The following is an 11,995-nucleotide window of genomic DNA, read 5'->3' as shown; positions in this document are numbered from 1 at the left end:
GGGGGGAGGGAGGAGGGAGGAGGGAGGAGGGGAGGGGGGAGAAAAAAGAAAAACAGTATGGCGCTTCCTCAAAAATTTAAAAATAGAGCTACCACATGATCAAGCAATCCTACCTGTGGGTACGTATCCAAACAAATTGAAATCAGGATTTTAAAGAGATAGCTACACTTCCATGCTCACTGCACCATTATTCACAAAAGGTAAGATGTGGAAACAATCTATATGCCTATTGACAGATCAATTGATAATGAAAAATGAGGTAGATGCATGCGGTGGCTCAGGATGCAGTGCGGTACAACTGCACCACTGCACTCCAGCCTGGGCAACAGAGCAAGACTCTTTAAAAAAAAAAAAAAAAAAAGGACTGGGTGCAGTGACTCAAACCTGTAATGCCAGCACTTTGGGAAGTCGAGGCAGGAGGATCACTTGAGCCTAGGAGTTCAAGACCAACTTGGGAAAAATAGTGAGACCTTGTCACCACAAAAAATCAAAAAATTAGATAGGCATGGTGGCTCACCCATGTGGTCCCAACTATTCAAAGAGGCTGAGCTAGGACAATGTTTGAGCCCAGAAGGTCAAGGCTGATGCAGTGAGTGTGATCACGCCACTGTACTCCAGCCTAGATAACAGAGTGAGATCCTGTCTCAAAAAGAAAATGTAATACATATGCACAATGGAATATTGTTTAGCCTTAAAAAAGGAGGAAATTGTACCATATGCAACAACATGGATGACCCTCGAAAACATTAGTCTATGTGAAATAAGCCAGTGGCAAGAAGACAAAAACTGTATGAGTCCACATAGAGAGAAGGTATCTAAAATAGATTCACAGAATCAGAGCGTGGAATGGTGGCTGCAGGGGGTGGGGGTAGGGAAATGAAGAATTATTAACTAATGGACAGTTTCAATTATGAATAAGCTCTAGAGATAAGTTAGTGCTAGAGATCTGCTATATAACACAGTTCCTAAGTCAACAATAATGTATTACACACTTAAAATCTGGTTAAGAGGGTAAATCTCACCTTAAGTGTTCTCACCCCAATATAATATAACTAAAAGCTGTGACCTGAAGGGTAACAAATAATTTCAGCCAAATAGGCTGCGCACAGAGGCTCACATCTGTAATCCCAGCACTTTGGGAGGCCGAGGGGGGCGGATCACCCGAGCTAAGGAGTTCGAGACCAGACTGGCCAACATGATGAAACCCAGTCTCTACTAAAAGACAAGAAAATTAGCTGGGTGTGGTGGCGGGTGCCTGTAGTCCCAGGTACTTGGGAGGCTGAGGCACGAGAATTGCTTGAACCCAGAAGGCAGAGGTTGCAGTGAGCAGAGATTGTGCATTGCATTCCAGCCTGGGTGACAGAGAATGATTCTCCAAAATAAATAAATGCATAAATTGAACCAGGTAGAGGTAGGATGTGGGAGTTTTGTTCACGCTAGATCTAGTCACAGTGGGCGTGGCTCAGGTGCGGTGCAGCCCATCACCTGGGAGTTTACTCAGCTCACAGCCCTGGCTATTCAGCCTAGACATTCTGCAGCATCCGCGAGTAGTTACTAATGCTGCATCCCACAAGCAGGGATGAAGGGTTGCTGGTGCTCAATGGACTTGAACAAGTAAGGCACACGGCAGACGTCTCCGGCTTAGGTCACACAGGACAGGCTCTGGAGTAGCGCAGCCCTGGGTTTGAATCCCAGCTCTGCTGCTTATAAGCTTTGTGACTTCAGGTATGCAGCAAGGGCCTTCTGGCTCTAGGTTTCCTTTGTGAAAAAGGTGCAATGATTCCTATCTTGGGGAGCTTGTGGGGAGGACTCCCAGGAAGTGAATATTAATGAGTGGCGTTAGCAAGGCACAGGGTACTTAGTGAGGTGTCATGAACTACATCTGTTCTTTGTCTCAAATCATTACTAACCCCCAGCAAAACACATGCAATGCTACAAGGAATAATAACTAAAATCTGTTGAGAGCAAGAGCACTTTCCACAAATGCCTAAGAGGCCAACTGGGCAACAGAAATAGGTTTAATGGGCCCAGAGGTGCCCAGGAGAACTGAAGAGAAAGGCATATGCCACCTGCGTGAGCCAGCTGTTCTCTAGCTGCAGCCAACTGGCCAGGTCGCAGGATGCAGGCCCCACGCGATAGGACCTGATTTTTCCACGGGAGATGCAAATCTGGGATTTTCTGTGATCTACCAATTTTTAAATGTAGGAAACTCATTCCAAATGTTCTCCATCAGGACATGGCCACCAAGTGTCTACTTATCTGCCAGTTGGATCTGTCCTCCGGACATCAATCTGTAATTCCAGGGACAGAGCTTCAGGTTTACAAAGCACTTTCACAGCTATCATTTCATTTAATCCTCATAGGAGTCCCTTGAGGTGGGCACTGTGATGACGCCTTACAAAAGTGACAACTGGGCCGGGCGTGGTGGCTCACTCCTGTAATCCCAGCACTTTGGGAGGCCAAGGTGGGCGGATCACCCGAGGTCAGGAGCTCGAGAATCAGCCTGGCCAACATGGCAAAACCCCATCTCTACTAAAAACACAAAAATTAGCTGGGTGTGGTGGCATGCACCTGTAATCCCAGCTACCCAGGAGGCTGAGGCAGGAGACTGACTGGAACCTGGGAGGCTGGAGTGAGCCAACATGGTGCCACTGTACTACAGCCTGAGCAACAGAGTAAGACCTTGTCTCATCAAAAAAAAAAAAAAAAAAAAAAAAAAAAAAAAAAAAAAGTGACAACTGAAGCTCTGAGGACTTACAAAACTTTCCCAAAGTCCCAGAGCTATGAAGTCTTCAGGTCGGGACTGAACAAAAGCTTCTGACTCTGAGAAGGCTTTTCAAAAAGCCTCCAGTGATTTTTAACCTGGAGATGCTGAGTCCATCCTGATTAATCAGTGAACAATGACTCTTACCAACTACTTAATTCAAAACCCTGAGTTTTTTCTTTTGTCTTCTCACTTGATAAATAACTAGTTTACCCAAAGAGAGGAAACTTATAAAGTACTAATATGGAGATCTGAAAACAGTGACATCAAGTGTCAAGTGAAGGAGCTCTAGAAGACGCCTCTGCAAGCTGCCCCCAGTTGGGTGCCACCTACCCTGCCTGCAGAACAAGAGGCCCCGCCCCCATCCTGAAGTGGTATCCGCAGTCCCCAGGTCTGGCCTCCTGACCTCATTCCCTCTCTCTGAAAACTTGGAATCTGAACAGGGAGAGTCAGAAGCTGAGTCACTTTCTGTTTTCTCAGCTTTACCGAGGTGTAATTCACATGCCAAACAGTACACCGGTTAACTTGTACAATGCAGTGACTATTAGGATATTCAGAGTTGTGAGCAGCACTACAGTCAATTTTAGAACGTAACATCACCCCAAAAAGGAACCTGCATCCAGTGGAGCTCAGGCCACTTTTATGGCTCAAGTTGAGGGGGATGTTTCTCAAAGCATGGTCCTAGGACCACTTATCCCTGCATCACTGAGGGGGCTTTCAAAAATGCGTTGGCCAGACCTGGTTGATCCCACCTACAGCTGAGATCCTAGGTACTGGGGAGGCTGAGGGAGGAGGACTGCCTGAGGCCAGGAGTTCAAGACCAGCCTGGGCAATGAGAGGTAGTGAGAGAGACTGCATCACTATAAAACATTAAAAAAAAATTAGCCAGGCATGGTGGCATATGCCTGCAGGCCCAGCTACTTGGGAGGCTGGGGCAGGAGGATCACTTCAGCCTAGGCGCTCAGCCTAAACATACAGCAAGACCCTGTCTCAAAATAAAACAAACTAATTACTTTAAAAATGGTGATTTGTGAGCCTATTTCAACCTACTTGAGTGAGACTCTGTGAGGGGCCCAGGGAATCTGCATTTTAACAAGTGTCTGGGATTCCCATGCACATTCAGCTCTACCAGTTGTTCTTAATTTGTTCTTTGCCATGGACCCTGCAGCAGCCAGCTGAAGCCTATGCACACTCTGTCAAATACTATTTTTTTTTTATATGGGGTCTTGCTCTGTTGCCCAGGATGGAGTGCAGTGGCACGATCTTGGCTCACTTGCAACCTCTACTTCCCAGGTTCAAACGATTCTCCTGCCTCGTCTCCCCAGTAGCTGAGCTTACAGGCACCTGCCATCATGCCTGGCTTCCTTACATATTTTTAGTAGAGATGAGGTTATACCATGTTGACCAGGCTGGTCTCAAACGTCTGACCTCAGGTGATCTGCCCACCGTGGCCTCCCAAAGTGCTTGGATACAGGCATAAGCCACTGCGCCCGGCCCTTGGAATATTATTTTTAATGCAGCAAATAAAACACGTAAGACTACAGAGAAAACCAATTACACTAAAACACAGCTGGCAAAATATTTCTTCAATGCATTTGTGATGCTGTAATCTATTGCTTCTTTGTGAATGCATTAACAGCTCTAACAGTGGGCTTAATAACTGCTGTGCTTTTAAAGGAAGAAGAACATAAACAATCTTCTGAAATACCTTTCACACCTGAAATGTGATGTGAACATATTTGTTGATTTCTTTTGGTGACAAAGTCCCAGCTACTGCTACTACTACTGTGGCTTACTGCCTGTAATTCATCGAGTGAAAGATAAATTTCACTCAGAGGTTTTTTAAAATAAAGCTGTCTTTTTTTTCCCCTTATCCAAATTCATGGTCACTCTGTCAGACCACTAGGAAGTAGGCAGACTCCAAGTTATAAGGACCCTTGCTAGGGAGGGTCCAGAAATTCCTCCTGCTGCTGGTGCCCAGAGTGGCCTCATTCTTTCTAACCCAAGCTTAGATGTACATCTCTTCCATTCCACAAAAATCCAGTATCCTTCCAACAGTGCCCCTCTTAACCTCTGCTATGTTTAGTTTCTGTTATTTGCCATCAAAAAAAACTTTGTCGCCACTTTCTTAGTGCTTTCTAGAAAGTTTACCACGTGCAGAGGCACTGTTCTGACCATGTGAGTATTCACAAACTTAATACTCATGGCAACCCAGAGAAGTGATAGTTCTTATCCCAATTTTATAGACAAGGAAACTGCAGCCCAGGGATGTTGTATTATTGCCCAAGAACGCAGAGCTGGAAGAAGGATGGGCCACGATTCCATGCCAGGCATCTTGGTTCTGAGGCCTGTGCCCTTCCCCACTGAGCGAACACCTCTGCCTTGGCAGTATACAGTGCAATGGACTAAATGTTTGTATCCCCCTGCAAATTCATACATGGAGACCCTAATCCCAATGTGATGGTATTTAGAGGTGGGGTCTCAGGCAGGTAATGAGGTCCCAGAGGACCAATTGCTCAAAAGGCCAGAGAGCTTGCCCTTGCTTTTTTCTGTCACATGAGGACATAACGGCAAGATGGGCCTGTAGTCTCAGCTGCTCAGGAGGCTGAGGCGGGAGAATCGCTTGAGCCTAGGAGTTCAAGGCCACAGTGAGCTATAACTGCACCAGTGCACTCCAGTCTGGGTGACAGAGCGAGACTCTGTCTCTTAAACAAAAAGGCTGGGCACAGTGACTCACCTGTAATCCTAGCACTTTGGGAGGCCAAGGCAGATGGATGAGGAGTTCAAGACCAGCCTGGACAACATAATCAAACTCCATCTCTACTAAAAATACAAAAATTAGCCAGGCATGATGGCGGGTGCCAGTAATCCCAGCTACTTTACAGGCAGGAGAGGCTGAGGCAGGAGAATCGCTTGAACCTGGGAGGCGGAGGCTGCAGTGAGCCAAGATCATGCCATTGCACTCCAGTGTGGGCAACAACAGTGAAACTCCATCTCAAAATACATAAATAAATAAAAAAGAGAGAGACAGAAAGAGAAGACAGTTGTCTGCAACCTACAAGTGGGTCCTCATTAGAACCCAACCAGGCTGGCACCCTGATATCAGACTTCCAGTTTCCAGAACTCTGAGAAATAAATGTTGTTTAAGCCCCCAGTCTATGGTACTTCGTAAGAGCAGCCTGAGGTAACACGGCCCCTCTACTATTATAGTATGAGCCCCCCACAGCAAGAAAATTCATTAAGCAGTTCAAATACTAACTAGAAAACCAACACAAAAATATCAGAGAGAATGTTCCCGCAGTTTTAGGCGTAAGAATACATATAATATTATAAGGCAGGTCAAAGGAAGACATGTCTCAGGGTTCTGCTGAGGAAACCTACCGGAACTATTAATAAAGTAGAAAAGAAATTGCAGAGGAATTCCAGCAGGAACGATTCCGACGGCCGCATCTTCCCCTCGATATTAATCATCTTTGGAACTTCCGGAATGAGGCTTATAGCAGCTTTGAAAAAAGCATCAGCTACGAGACAGAAGAAAAGTCAGTGTATTAGAACTCTGGAAAATTTAATTGGCTTTTTTCTTCATGTGGCCTGAAGGCCAGTCCCGAGAGTTAGGTGGAAGTCAGGTCATGCCAAGGGCAGGTCCTAGCAGGGGGTTTCTGAAAATCATGATGGAGCTGGAGGGGCAATTCGCTTGACAGAGCACTGCTTCAGCTCAGAGAACCTCTGTTAAACTGCCTTTAGATTATTAAGTGAAAAAAGCAGGTCACAAATTTTTGTAAGAAGTCTAGAAATGACAGTTGCCTGGACTAAAGGCTCAAGTTGGATTGGTTCACTGAATTCTCATGTCCACCATTCGAGGAAGGTGCTGTCAACAGGTGTACTTCACAGAAGAGAAGTAAGGGAAGGAAAGAGAAGCAATTCATCCTGCAACAGGGTCTTGTGTATGTAGGAAGTTCCAGTGTTGGTGGTGGAGCTGCTCAAACCCTGGTCCATTTGAATCTATTCTGGTGCACACCATTTTTGTTAAGTTACCATCAACATATCTAAAAGGGTACTCATGTGCGCACACGCACGCGCGCACACACACATACAGCTTAAAGATTTCTGATTAACAGCTCCACAGAGCTGTCACACACATACACACACGCAGCTTAAAGATTTCTCATTAACAGCTCCACAGAATTGTCACACTGTCACTCACACTCACACTCACACACACACACACACACACACACACACACACAGCTTAAAGATTTCTGATTCACAACAGCTCCACAGAATTGTTTGGGAAATGAAGATATTTAAAGAGCTATGAAATAATCTATAAAACAACAAGACTTCAAAGGGAGCAAGAAAGGAAAAGGAGTGGAGAGAGAATGTGTGAGCAACAGGATAGAGAGGAGGTGAAAGGGGAGGGAGAGTGGGAAGGATGGAGGGTCGGGGGAGACGCAGAGGGAGGGAGGGAGAGTTCTTTCTAAAACTGCCAAGGTACTGACTGTGAGAAAAGTCTCAAGGTCAAAACAATCAAAACACTGACCTCACAATGAAATTTTAAACTACCCGACAAGATCAAATGTTTTCATGGTCCAAATGGACTTCTACTCCAAAACGACTTCCAGTGATGCAAAGAGAACACTGTAGTGGTGAACAGTGTCCTGAATTAAAGCAGGAGGGCTGTCCAGCACACCAGAGGGGCAAATGCAACAGCAAATGCTCACTTTCCCGGGAGAATGGCCTATGTTTAATGAGAAAAGTATGTGTCTGAAGATGGATGACAGAGTTTTGCCATCTCTTCCTTCTTCAAGCAGAGGGAAAAAAAAACCATGTCACAGAAAGACACTGCTTATAAAGCTTTCTGGGTCAAGTTAGCTCTGCTCTGGAAGCTTCCTCACCTGGCTGTTTCCTGAACCCCAAACTCAAACCCCTTCCACATTTATTAAGCACCAGCCGTGAACACGGTACTGTCATTGAGATGCACAGGTGAAAAAAAGTCAGAGAAAGTGTTGACAACAGAAACTGTGGCAATGAGACCAACATAATCATACTAATTAACAACTGTTGTCTTGGTTTTTACTTCTTTTTTAGGCCACGTTGAAATGCAGTGGCATGATCTCGACTCACTGCAGCCTCTGCCTCCTGTGCTCAAGCCATCCTCCCACCTCAGCCTCTTGAGGAGCTGGGACTACAGGATGTGCCACCACACCCGGCTAATTTTTGTATTTTTTGTAGAGATGGGGTTTCACCATTTTGCCCAGGCTGGTCTGAAACTCCTGAGCTCAAGTGATCTGCCTGCCTTGCCCTCCTAAAGTGCTGGGATTACAGGTGTGAGCCACCTCGAGGGGCCAACACTTATTTTATAATCCTGTTATATATTTTGGTCTATGAATCCACTCATCTCAATCATTTTGGGGAGAGATATTAAACATGGGGCTTGGGGAAAAGCCACCTGATATCAGTTCTGACAGAGAAACCTTCCAGAAAGGGTCAGAGACTGCAGGGTCTTCTATCTTGTGACCACTAGTAAGGCATGGCCCGGCTGGACGCAGTGGCTCGTGCCTGTAATCTCAGAACTTTGAGAGGCCAGGGTGGGCGGATCACTTGAAGTCAGGAGTTCAAGACCAGCCTGCCCAACATGGTGAAACCCCGTCTCTACTAAAAAAATACAAAAATTAGCTGGGCGTGATGGCACACACCTGTAATTCCAGCTACTTGGGAGGTTGAGGCAGGAGAATCGCTTGAACCTGGGGGTCAGAGGTTGCAGAGCCAAGACTGTGCCAGTGTACTCTAGCCTGGGCAACAGAGCAAGACTGTCTCAAAAAAAAAAAAGACATGGCCCTACTTACAGAACCCACAGGAGCTCCTAGGCTTTGTCTTTAAGCAGTTCATTTCCTTAGTCCTCCAGCAGTCCCACAGTGAAGTAAGTGTATCATGAAACAAGGTTCTCAGTGGGAATGCAAATTCTGCTCAGATCAACTTGAAAGACCATTTTTTTTCTATTTATGTGTTTGTTACTGACTGGCCCAGAGAATGTGCCTATTATTATGCCTCGTTAAAAAGAGAGCAGCTTTGTCCCCAGAACTTGGCTCCTCTCGCCTGCCCCGCCCAGTTCCACTCTAAAGAAGGGAGCTAAAATAAACAGTTATTTAAAGGTTGGGGCATGCAGGGTTCCAAAGCAGATTTTTAGTTCTATCCTCAGAAGGCTTGCCCCATATAGAAAATATTGTCTGGGTGATTTCTTGATCATTTTGTAGTAATTAGAAATCAAATCCTACTGCATGTCAAAGCAGTTTATCCCCATAAAGTTCAAAATAATCATGTCAACTTCATGTAACACTTTATTTTGTTGCTATTAAAAGCCATGGAAGAGAATTTAAGATAAAATGGATTAGTTTTTTTTTTTAAAGACCTACAGAAAAGGAGAACTCAGATTCCCATTAGTAAAGAATACTGTCCCCTCTGAGTAATACCCTACAAGCACAGGCAACCAAAGTAAAAATGGACAAATGGGATCACATCAAGCTAAAAAGCTTCGGCACAGCTAAGGAAACAATCACCAAAGTGAAGAGACAACCCACAGAGTGGGAGAAAATATTTGCAAACTACCCATCTGACAAAGGATTAATAACCACAACATAAGGAGCTCAAACAACTCTTTAGGAAAAATCGAATAATCCGATTTTTAAAATGAGAAAAAGATTTGAATAGATGTTTCTCAAAAGACATACAAATGGGAAACAAGCATATGAAAAGGTGCTCAACACCACTGATCACCAGAGAAAGGCAAATCAAAACTATAAGGAGATATCATCATATCTCAGTTAAAATGGCTTTTAGCCAAAAGACAGGCAGTGACAGACAAATATGCTGGTGAGGATGTGGAGAAAAAGGAAACGCTCGCACACACACTGTTGGTGCAAATGTTAAATTAGTACAACTGCTACCGAGAACAGTTTGGAGGTTCCTCAAAAAACTAAATATAGAGCTACCATATGATCCAGCAATCCCACTACTGCACATACACCCAAAAGAAAGAAAATCAGTATATCAAAGAGGTATCTGCACTCCTATGTTTGTTGGAGCTGTTCACAATAGCCAAGATTTGGAAGCAGCCTAAGTGTCCATCAACAGAGTAATGGATAAAGAAAATGTGGTATAGCTATACAATGGAGTACTATGCAGCCATAAGAAAGAATGGATTCTGTCATTTACAACAACATGGGTGAAACTGGAGGTTATTATGTTAAGTGAAATAAGCCAGGCACAGAAAGGCAAACCTTGCATGTTCTTATTTGTGGGAGCTAAAAACAAAAACAATTGAACCCATGGAGAGACAGAGAGCAGAAGGATGGTTACCAGAGGCTGGGAAGGGTAGTGGTGGGGCATGGTGGGGAGTGGGAATGGTCACTGCATAAAAATAAAAATAGTTAGAAAGAATGTGTAAGATCTAGTATTTGACAAAACAACAGGGTGACGCTAGTCAATAATAATTTAATTGTACATTTTAAAATAACTAAAAGAATATAACTGAATTGTTTGTAGCACAAAGAATAAATGCTTAAGGGGATGGCTACCCCATTCTCTAGGATGTAATTATTATACACTGCCTGACTGTATCAAAACATCTCATGTACTTCATAAATATATACACCTACTATGTACTCACACAAATTTTTTTGGAAAAGGAAAAAATATACACTGTCCTGGTTCCACTAGAGAAAGGGAAAAGCAGCAAGTACATGCACTAGGCTTCCTCCATCCAAGTCCTCTGGGGTTCATGGGACATCCATGTTTCTTTTCTTTTCATTTTTTTTTTTTTTTTTTTTTAAGATGAAGCCTTGCTCTGTCACCCAGGCTGGAATACAGGGGTGTGATCCAGCTAACTGCAACCTCCATGTCCTGGATTCAAACAATTCTCCAGCCTCAGCCTCCCGAGTAGCTGGGACTACAGGCGCATGCCACCATGCTGGGCTAATTTTTGTATTTTTAGTAGAGACGGTGTTTCACTACGTTGGCCAGGCTGGTCTTGAACTCCCAGCCTCAGAGGATCTGCCTGCCTTGGCTTCCCAAAGTGCTGGGATTATAGATGTGAGCCACCGTGCCTGGCTGGGACAGTCATATTTCTTTTCCCTACCCCCCCCCCCCCCCCTTTTTTTTTTTTTTTTTTTGCTTTTATTTACAATCATTCCATATCTCACCTTCATGGCAAAACCCAAACCAGAAAAATCCCACTTAGGCCTTACTGACCCCAACACCACAGCTCAAAGTATTTGAAACCCCTCTTTCTTGGGGCAGGGGCTGCTTTTTCAAGCAGCATTCTACCGTTCTTTCCACACAGCAATCAATGCGTCCCACAGCACTGCTGGACACTGGGCAGAGAGCAAAGCCAGCCACCATCCCCATATTCGTAGTTAACTGCAGAAACAGCCACCATCTCCATATTCGTAGTAAGAGAAACTCCATAAACACAATCATTGTAGTAAGAACTGCATAAACAGAGCCACCCTCCCGGTATTTGTAGTAAGAGAGTCTGCATAAACATAGCCACCCTCCTGGTATTTGTAGTAAGAGAAACTGCATAAACATAGCCACCATCCCTGTATTCACAACAAGAGAAACTGCATAAACACAGCCACGGTCCCCGTAGTAAGAGAAATTCCATAAACACAGCCCTGTTCGTAAAAGCACTGTGGTACTCTTGGAGTGCTCTATTGTAAGAACGGTTAGCGTCCTTGCTAAAAAATATGGGGACACACTACCTCATCATTTTGTATATATGATGAATGAAAGCCAGGGATGCTCATTAGCCAAATGTCAATTTGACATTTTCCATCCGAAGTTTCAGGCTCTCCTGTTCTCAACCTGGGTAGTTTCAAAAGGTCTGTGGACCAATAAAAGAACATGGTATTTCAGAAGCTTCTGTAAGGACAGGAAGAAATCAAACACTCAGAACACAAAGCCACTAAAACCCCACAGAATGGATTCCAAAATATGTATCACAAGCAAATAGCTGTGGGAAAGGGCAAGATGCAGACAGAGGCTGAAATAAGGGCTTGGTTGAAGACAGTAGGTAAACTGTATGTTTCATTATTCATGTTGCCTAGCTACTATAAATGATTGGGCCAGTCATTCCCTTTGGATGAAGATATCTGTATATCAACTGTAAGCTTATTTGAAGAAAAAGTGAAAACAGCCTAAAAATAAAGCTCAGAAATGTAAAAAAAAAAAAAA

At 44.3% G+C, this 11,995-nt stretch overlaps 1 protein-coding gene across 3 annotated transcripts in view; it reads right to left on the bottom strand.

Annotated features, from left to right (window-relative positions):
- VPS35L (VPS35 endosomal protein sorting factor like) overlaps positions 1–11,995 on the bottom strand; it is a 142,933-nt gene that overhangs the window by 23,191 nt on the left and 107,747 nt on the right. For all 3 annotated transcript variants that reach the window (XM_032242833.1, XM_032242832.1, XM_032242834.1), the window contains one exon: positions 6,146–6,285. In XM_032242833.1, coding sequence (XP_032098724.1) covers positions 6,146–6,285 — 140 coding nt within the window. The remainder of the gene's footprint in view (positions 1–6,145; positions 6,286–11,995) is intronic.

The sequence above is a fragment of the Sapajus apella genome, unplaced genomic scaffold, assembly GCF_009761245.1.
Source record: "Sapajus apella isolate SASKATOON/1434 unplaced genomic scaffold, GSC_monkey_1.0 scaffold51, whole genome shotgun sequence".
Classification (NCBI taxonomy): Eukaryota; Metazoa; Chordata; class Mammalia; order Primates; family Cebidae; genus Sapajus; species Sapajus apella.
Note: the sequence above shows the minus strand (reverse complement) of the source record. Positions and strands in the feature narration are given on the sequence as shown.